The 8,196-nt window shown below is 45.5% G+C and overlaps 1 protein-coding gene across 4 annotated transcripts in view; it reads right to left on the bottom strand.

Moving 5' to 3' along the window:
* LOC133650120 (SUMO-specific isopeptidase USPL1-like) overlaps window positions 1-8,196 on the bottom strand; it is a 36,035-nt gene that overhangs the window by 1,302 nt on the left and 26,537 nt on the right. For 3 of the 4 annotated variants that reach the window (XM_062046958.1, XM_062046957.1, XM_062046960.1), the window contains 5 exons: window positions 7,426-7,557; window positions 7,163-7,292; window positions 4,592-4,717; window positions 4,352-4,512; window positions 1-1,586 (listed from right to left, as the gene is read on the bottom strand). The exon at window positions 1-1,586 is cut by the window's left edge and continues 347 nt beyond it. In XM_062046958.1, coding sequence (XP_061902942.1) covers window positions 1-1,586; window positions 4,352-4,512; window positions 4,592-4,717; window positions 7,163-7,292; window positions 7,426-7,557 — 2,135 coding nt within the window. The remainder of the gene's footprint in view (window positions 1,587-4,351; window positions 4,513-4,591; window positions 4,718-7,162; window positions 7,293-7,425; window positions 7,558-8,196) is intronic. The other variant, XM_062046961.1, reaches the window with a different exon arrangement.

The following is an 8,196-nucleotide window of genomic DNA, read 5'->3' as shown; positions in this document are numbered from 1 at the left end:
GGCCTTCAGCTTCTTGCAGAGTTGGTAGCGCAGCGTCGCCGTGTCCACGGGAAACTTCCGCTGGTCTTCGTGAAGGCTCGGCGCAGGCGGGAGGGGCGGAGCTTGAGCGCGCTGGCCGAACGCACAGAACCTCTCGGCGGCCTTCAACAGGAGGTCGCCGCTGTCTTGGGTGCACAGCGGCGCTTTCTGGACGAGGGGCGGAGCCTGAGGTCCATGTTGGAGGCGAGTGGTCGGGTTGAAGTGTTTGCTGAGCAGGTAGGAGCAGCGAGGATCCTGCTGCCAAGATGGCGGCCTGCTGTCGCTGGACGAGACAGGCGACGCCCTCTGCTCCGGTGCAGGGGCGGCGTTTGAAGTAAACGCCGCCGGCGGGGAAACAGGAACTTCCTGTTTGAAGAGTCTCCGGCTTCTTTTCGGCGCTTTCTCGGGAGAAGGTTGAGCGGTATCGGCCGCGCTCTGAGGCGCCGCTTCCTCCGATAAGAGGGCGGAGCTATCTGGCGCCGGGTCCGCAGCTGGAAGATCGGTCTCCGGCTCGACCTCCGTCAGCGTGAGCGTGATCTCATCCTCCAATAGACCCTCAAAGGTGTCCAGCAGCGTGGTGGAGCCCAAGGCCAGCTCCACCACATCGTCGGGCGGCGGGGACAGCAGCGACGAGCGAGGATCCTGCTGCCAAGATGGCGGCCTGCTGTCGCTGGACGAGACAGGCGACGCCCTCTGCTCTGGTGCAGGGGCGGCGTTTACTTCCTGTGAGGGCGGGGAAACGGGAACTTCCTGTTTGTAGAGTCTCCGGCTTCTTTTCGGCGCTTTCTCGGGAGAAGGTTGAGCGGCGGCCGCGGTCTGAGGCGCCGCTTCCTCCGATAGGAGGGCGGAGCTATCTGGCGCCGGGTCCACAGCTGGAAGATCGGTCTCCGGCTCCTCGTTGACCTCAGTCAGCGTGAGCGTGATCTCATCCTCCAACAGACCCTCAAAGGTGTCCAGCAGCGTGGTGGAGCCCAAGGCCAGGTCCACCACGTCCGAAACATCGTCGGGCGGCGGGGACAGCAGCGACGAGCGAGAATCCTGCTGCCAAGATGGCGGCCTGCTGTCGCTGGACGAGACAGGCGACGCCCTCTGCTCTGGTGCAGGGGCAGCGTTTACTTCCTGTGAGGGCGGGGAAACGGGAACTTCCTGTTTGTAGAGTCTCCGGCTTCTTTTCGGCGCTTTCTCGGGAGAAGGTTGAGCGGCGGCCGCGGTCTGAGGCGCCGCTTCCTCCGATAGGAGGGCGGAGCTATCTGGCGCCGGGTCCACAGCTGGAAGGTCGGTCTCTGGATCCTCGTTGACCTCCGTCAGCGTGAGCGTGATCTCATCCTCCAACAGACCCTCAAAGGTGTCCAGCAGCGTGGTGGAGTCCATGGAAAGGTCCACCACGTCCAACACCTCGTCGGGCGGCGGGGACAGCAGCGACGTGCTGGACGGGGAACACGCGGCGGGCTCCGGGTGGTCCGCCGCCGCCTCCCAGAAGACCATGTGGATCTCCTGAGCGGGAACACGGAGTGTCGGGTGGACGCCGCAGTGCGGATGCTTCAGGTCGTCCGACTCCAGCCAGGACCCTGAAAGAAGCGGCCCTGTTTGAGTGCGTCGCAACTTATCCTAGCCACACAGTTGCCATGGAAACAAGTCTCGAACCCTGTATACCGGGGGTGTCCAAACTGACAACTGAAAATACAATTTCTTTGGCCTGATAGCGTCTCAAGTAACAAAAAACATAAGCAAAATAAGCTACAAAGAAACGGTAGCATGCTGACAATGCTATGCTAACAATAGCGTGCTTACAGTTAGCAGTGACATACCAAAACATACACTTGCTAAATTAGTTAAACGCTAAAATGCTAACTAACGTGCGTCAAGTACCAAAATATATTTCTCTGATAAAACTTGTTGGAAATGCTAGCCGGCTGACATTAGCACCAAAATAGGACGGAGGTGTAACCCTACAAAATGAGCTGGAAAAACTAATGTTAGCGTGCTAACATTAACACCAACCAGTTAGCTTTAGTGAAATACCAAAATATGAGGTATGTACCTGATAGACTAGCTTTAAAAAGTTACAATGCTAATGTTAGCATGCTCAAATGCTCATTGTAACATTAACATGCATCAAGTACCAAAACATGACTTGGTGTGTACCTACAAAATTTCTAAAAAAAAATTTGAAAAATTAAAAAAAAAAAAAAAAAAAAAAGCTAGCATACGTTAACTAATGGTACCTTTTAGCATGCTAAGTAACAAAATATTTCACGCTGAGGAAAAAAATAATAATTTAAAGCTAATTTGACTGGTGTAAACCTACAAAAATAGCTTTAAAAAAAAGCTAGCATACTTGTTAGCATGCTAAAAGGTATCATTAGTTAACAAAATATTTCAAGCGGAGGAATTTTTTTTTTTTTTTTTAGATAATTTGACTGGTGTAAACCTACAAAAAAAAGCTTTAAAAAAGTTAGCATACGTTGTTAGCATGCTAAAAGGTATCATTAGTTAAGTAACACAATATTTCAAGCGGAGGAATTTTTTTAATTTTTTTTTTAGCTAATTTGACTGGTGTAAACCTACAAAAATAGCTTTAAAAAAAGCTAGCATACGTTGTTAGCATGCTAAAAGGTATCATTAGTTAAGTAACAAAATATTTCATACTGAAGAAAACAAATATATATTTTTTAGCTAATTTGACTGGTGTAAACCTACAAAAACAGCTTTTAAAAAGTTAGCATACGTTGTTAGCGTGCTAAAAGGTATCATTAGTTAAGTAACAAAATATTTCACAATGAGGGGAAAAAAAATTGTTTTGGCTAATTTGACTGGTGTAAACCTACAAAAATAGCTTTAAAAAAGTTAGCATGCTAAAAGGTATCATTAGTTAAGTAACAAAATATTTCACACTGAGGATTTTTTTTTTTTCAAGCTAATTTGACTGGTGTAAACCTACAAAAATAGCTTAAAAAAAAAGCTAGCATACGTTGTTAGCATGCTAAAAGGTATTAGATAAGTAACAAAATATTTCACACTGAGGAAATTTTTTTTTTTTTTTTATAGCTAATTTGGTGTAAACCTACAAAAATAGCTTTAAAAAAAGCTAGCATTCTAATGTTAACATGCTGACAGGTACTATTCTTCAAGTAGCGCACTAACATGCTAACTCTAACATGTGGCAAGTACCAAAATATGAGGTGTGTACCTAAAAAACCAGCATACTAAAGTTAGCATGCTAAAATGCCAACTGTAACATGCATTAAGTACCAAAATATAACTGAGGTGTATGAAATTGGCTAAAAAAAAAAAAAGCTAGCATGCTAACGGGTATCATGCTATCTAAAATATTCGACGCTGAAGGTGTATACCTGCAAAATGAGCTAAAAAAAAAAACTAGCATACTAACGTTAGCATGCTAAAATGCCAACAGTAACATGCGTCAAGTACCAAAATATGACTGAGGTGTATGCAATTAGCTACAAAAAAACCCAACATACTAACCATAGCATGCTAATGAGTATCATGCTTTTTAAAATATTCGACGCGGAGGTTTATACCTGCAAAATTAGTCAAAAACAAACTAGCATACTAATGTTAGAATGCTAAAATGCCAAGTGTAACATGCATCAAGTACCAAAAAAAAAGACTGAGGTGTATGAAATTGGCTAAAAAAAATAAGCCGGCATGCTAACAGGTATAATGCTATCTAAAATATTCGACGCTGAAGTTTTATACCTGCAAAATGAGCTAAAAATAAAAATAGCATACTAACGTTAGCATGCTAAAATGCCAACAGTAACATGCGTCAAGTACCAAATTATGACTGAGGTGTACGAAATTGGCTAAAAAATAAGCTAGCATACTAACCGTAGCATGCTAATGGGTATCATGCTTTTTAAAATATTTGACGCTGAAGGTTATACCTGCAAAATGAGCTAAAAATAAAAATAGCATACTAACGTTAGCATGCTAAAATGCCAACAGTAACATGCGTCAAGTACCAAATTATGACTGAGGTGTATGAAATTGGCTAAAAAATAAGCTAGCATACTAACCGTAGCATGCTAATGCCAAAAAAAAGGCTGAGGTGTATGAAATTGGCTAAAAAAAAATAAAAAAAAGCTAGCATGCTATCTAAAATATTAAGACTCTGGAGGTTTATACCTGCAAAATGAGCAAAAAAATAAAATAAAATAAAGCTAGCATGCTAATATAAAAAACTAACAATAGAATGCCAACGATTGTGCCATAAAAAACTTAGCTACGGGCTTCAAAGGCCCCCCGGGGCCACTTTGGACACTTCTGATGCATTGAATAATCCAAAAAAGGCAAGAAGAGCGCCACCTACCGTCAGGCCTGCGCGTCCACGTGACAAAGTGCTTGGCGTGCTGGTCGTACTGCACCACCGCCGTGACCGCGTGGCTCCGCCCCTTGAAGGTGAAGGCCAGTTGGGTGACATCACCGTGGGCCAGACCCTCCACAAAGTGCAGCGCCAACACCGCAGACAAACTGTGGGAGGGGAGGGGAGGGGGAGGAAGAGCGGCTCAGGCGGGGGACGTCACCTGGGGACCTGACAGCTGTCACTCACCTCTCCAGCCTCATGCTCCGCCTCTGGTTCTTGGCCTGGCACACGTTGCACGGCGCCAAGTGCCTGGCGTGGAGCGGGTGCCAGTCGGGCAGGATGTTGGTGAAGGTGGCGAGCGTCTTAGTGACTCTGGGAAGGTGGAAATGCTTTCAATTGACTGTCCATCACAATGACATGCACATGTGTTATGGCCAATTATGCAAATCAGATGACATGTCCTGAGGACTAACCATCAAGTTTCGTACTCAGTTGTAACACACCTTCCCACCACTTGGGGCAGTCATGGCCATCTCAAACACAGTTGTAACACACCTTCCGACCACTTGGGGCAGTCATGACCATCTCAAACACAGTTGTAACACACCTTCCCACCACTAGGGGCAGTCATGACCATCTCAAACACAGTTGTAACACACCTTCCGACCACTTGGGGCAGTCATGACCATCTCAAACACAGTTGTAACACACCTTCCGACCACTTGGGGCAGTCATGACCATCTCAAACACAGTTGTAACACACCTTCCGACCACTTGGGGCAGTCATGACCATCTCAAACACAGTTGTAACACACCTTCCGACCACTTGGGGCAGTCATGACCATCTCAAACACAGTTGTAACACACCTTCCGACCACTTGGGGCAGTCATGACCATCTCAAACAGTTGTAACACACCTTCCGACCACTTGGGGCAGTCATGACCATCTCAAACAGTTGTAACACACCTTCCCACCACTAGGGGCAGTCATGACTATCTCAAACACAGTTGTAACACACCTTCCCACCACTTGGGGCAGTCATGACCATCTCAAACAGTTGTAACACACCTTCCCACCACTTGGGGCAGTCATGACCATCTCAAACACAGTTGTAACACACCTTCCGACCACTTGGGGCAGTCATGACCATCTCAAACACAGTTGTAACACACCTTCCGACCACTTGGGGCAGTCATGACCATCTCAAACACAGTTGTAACACACCTTCCCCCCACTAGGGGCAGTCATGACTATCTCAAACACAGTTGTAACACACCTTCCCACCACTTGGGGCAGTCATGACATCTCAAACAAATAGAAGAAGTCTGGAGCTAAAGTCATACAAGTTTATTCGGCGCAAAAAATATGACTCAAGCGGTGAAGCGAATTTGGTACTTTGATGCGCACCGACTGGATTCCGTACTACCGGTTTCACGTAAACAACCAGTCAAGCAGCACTGAGAGCCCAACTCCTCAGTAATGTTGCAATTTTAAACACCAACGAAGCAAGTAAAAAAAACGGCAGAACGTAAGGTAATGCACCATTCTTTCAAAATGTGCTAGCTTGATGCTAATCTAAATTGGATTTGCCATAGACAGGCTACTATTAGCATTAGCAAGTTTACATGGCACTTTCGACTCCTTCAAATTTGGTAATGACAACCACAACCAACATGAATGTTACAATCAAACAGGTGGTGTGTAATAAGCACAACACTTACAGTGTAAACACTTTGTAGGGCACAACATAAGGCATTTGACAGGAAGAAAGCATTTGACAAGGATTTCAACTGTGAGGTTAGATATAATTATTGATTATGATTAAAATAAGCAAGATTACTCTTTCAAAATCCCCTATCTTGATGCTAATCTACATTGTATATGCCATTGACAGGCTACTATTAGCATTAGCAATTTTACATGGCGATTTCAACCCCTCCAAATTTGGTAACGAACAATACAACTACGACGCTTGCTGCGATCAAACAGCTGGTGTGTAATAAGCACAACACTTGCAGTGAAAACACTTTGTAGGGCCCAACATAAGACATTCGACAGGGAGAAAGCATTTGACAATGATTTAAACTGAGGTTAGATATAATTATTGATTATGATTAAAATAAGCAAGATTACCCTTTCAAAATCCCCTATCTTGATGCTAATTTACATTGGATTTGCCGTAGACAGGCTACTGTTAGCATTAGCAAATTTACATGGCGCTTTCAACACCTCCAAATTTGGTAACGAAAACTACAACTAAGACTGACGCTACAATCAAACAGCTGGTGGGTAACAAGCACGATACTTACAGTGTAAAAACTTTGTAGGGCACAACATAAGACATTCACCTTAACGGAGAAAGCATTTGACAAAGATTTAAACTGAGGTTAGATATAATTACTGAGTATGATTAAAATTAAGAGTAAGCGCATTTTGAAAGAGTAATCTATCTGCATGGTAATTTACATTAGATTTGCCATAGACAGGCTACTGTTAGCATTAGCAATTTTACATGGCGATTTCAACACCTCCAAATTTGGTAAATAAAACTACAACTAAGACGCACGCTACAATCAAACAGCTGATAAGCACAATACTTACAGTGTAAACACTTTGTAGGGCACAACATTCGGCAGAATGGAGACAGCTGCTCTCATATCATTTGACAAGGATTTCAACTGTGAGGTTGGATATAATTATTGATTATGATTGAAATAAGTAAGACTACTAATATTGGAGTGGGCCCCGGGCCTCTTTGTAGTGGAAAAGTCGGGCCCCGAGGCCAAAAATGTCGAGAACCCCTGAAGTGGACTGACTTTTGTCTTGTGACGGTCTGGCATTGGGCACACTGCAACTCCCAGTGGAAGGTGGTCTGGAAAAGAGGCTCCGCCCACGAGTCGCTGGCCAGCAACAGCGGCAGGGCGAAGACGGGACTCTCCATCTGACCTGAGGTGGACACATAAAACCCGGGGATTAGACACGCCCCTTCCTGCCCTCCCCTCCCCATCTTCACCAGTGACGTGCAGAGGAAAGTGTCGAGAAGGAGAAAAAAAAGCCAGGAGTGAACCGTGAACCTCACCATGAGAGTCCACTCCCTCACCAAGTCTGCAGTGCAACTTAGACTGCAGGGAATCAAAAATGGAGGCTCTCAGGCGCCGCAGGTGCTCGTCGGCGTGTTGTAGGGCGTCACGCGGCGCCATCGCGCTGCCATCTAAACAAACATGTGAGCAGACCGTTAGCTTTGTGTGGGTATGGCAGGGGTCTTCAATAGGGGGCCTGCGACTCCTAGGGGCCCGCAGAGGGGACATGACATTTTAGGTTGCATATATGTGTGTGTATATGTGTGTGTATGTACGTGTATATGTGACCCGTGCTGGCAAAATGAGTCGGAATACGCACAGGCTAATTTTGAGCTACAGGCAAATAAGTGACAAAAATGTATCTTGGTTGAAATTGAGATTTTCACAAAAATGAGTCCATAAAGCCACAATCTAGCAATCCCAATCATCGAAATAGCAAGAAAACATCTTAAATCACCTTTATTTGAAGGTTTTGTACGAGGTATGTCTTCAGAAATGCGTCCTTTGTGTTAAAATTCCTTGAGAAAATCCAGTGTTTTCAACGCTCACTCGCGGCAACAAGGGGGAATCCCCCTAGGGCAGGGGTCGGCAACCCGCGGCTCCGGAGCCGCATGCGGCTCTTTGACCACTCTGATGCGGCTCAGCTACATACTTGCCGACCCCCCGATTTTCCCAGGAGACTTGTGGATCTCAGTGCCTCTCATAGATAACTCCCAGGGGAAATATAATCATATTTACACTCTAATTACTATATAAAGGAAGTGCCCTAA

The sequence above is a fragment of the Entelurus aequoreus genome, linkage group LG05 (assembly GCF_033978785.1).
Source record: "Entelurus aequoreus isolate RoL-2023_Sb linkage group LG05, RoL_Eaeq_v1.1, whole genome shotgun sequence".
Lineage (NCBI taxonomy): Eukaryota > Metazoa > Chordata > Actinopteri > Syngnathiformes > Syngnathidae > Entelurus > Entelurus aequoreus.
Note: the sequence above shows the minus strand (reverse complement) of the source record. Positions and strands in the feature narration are given on the sequence as shown.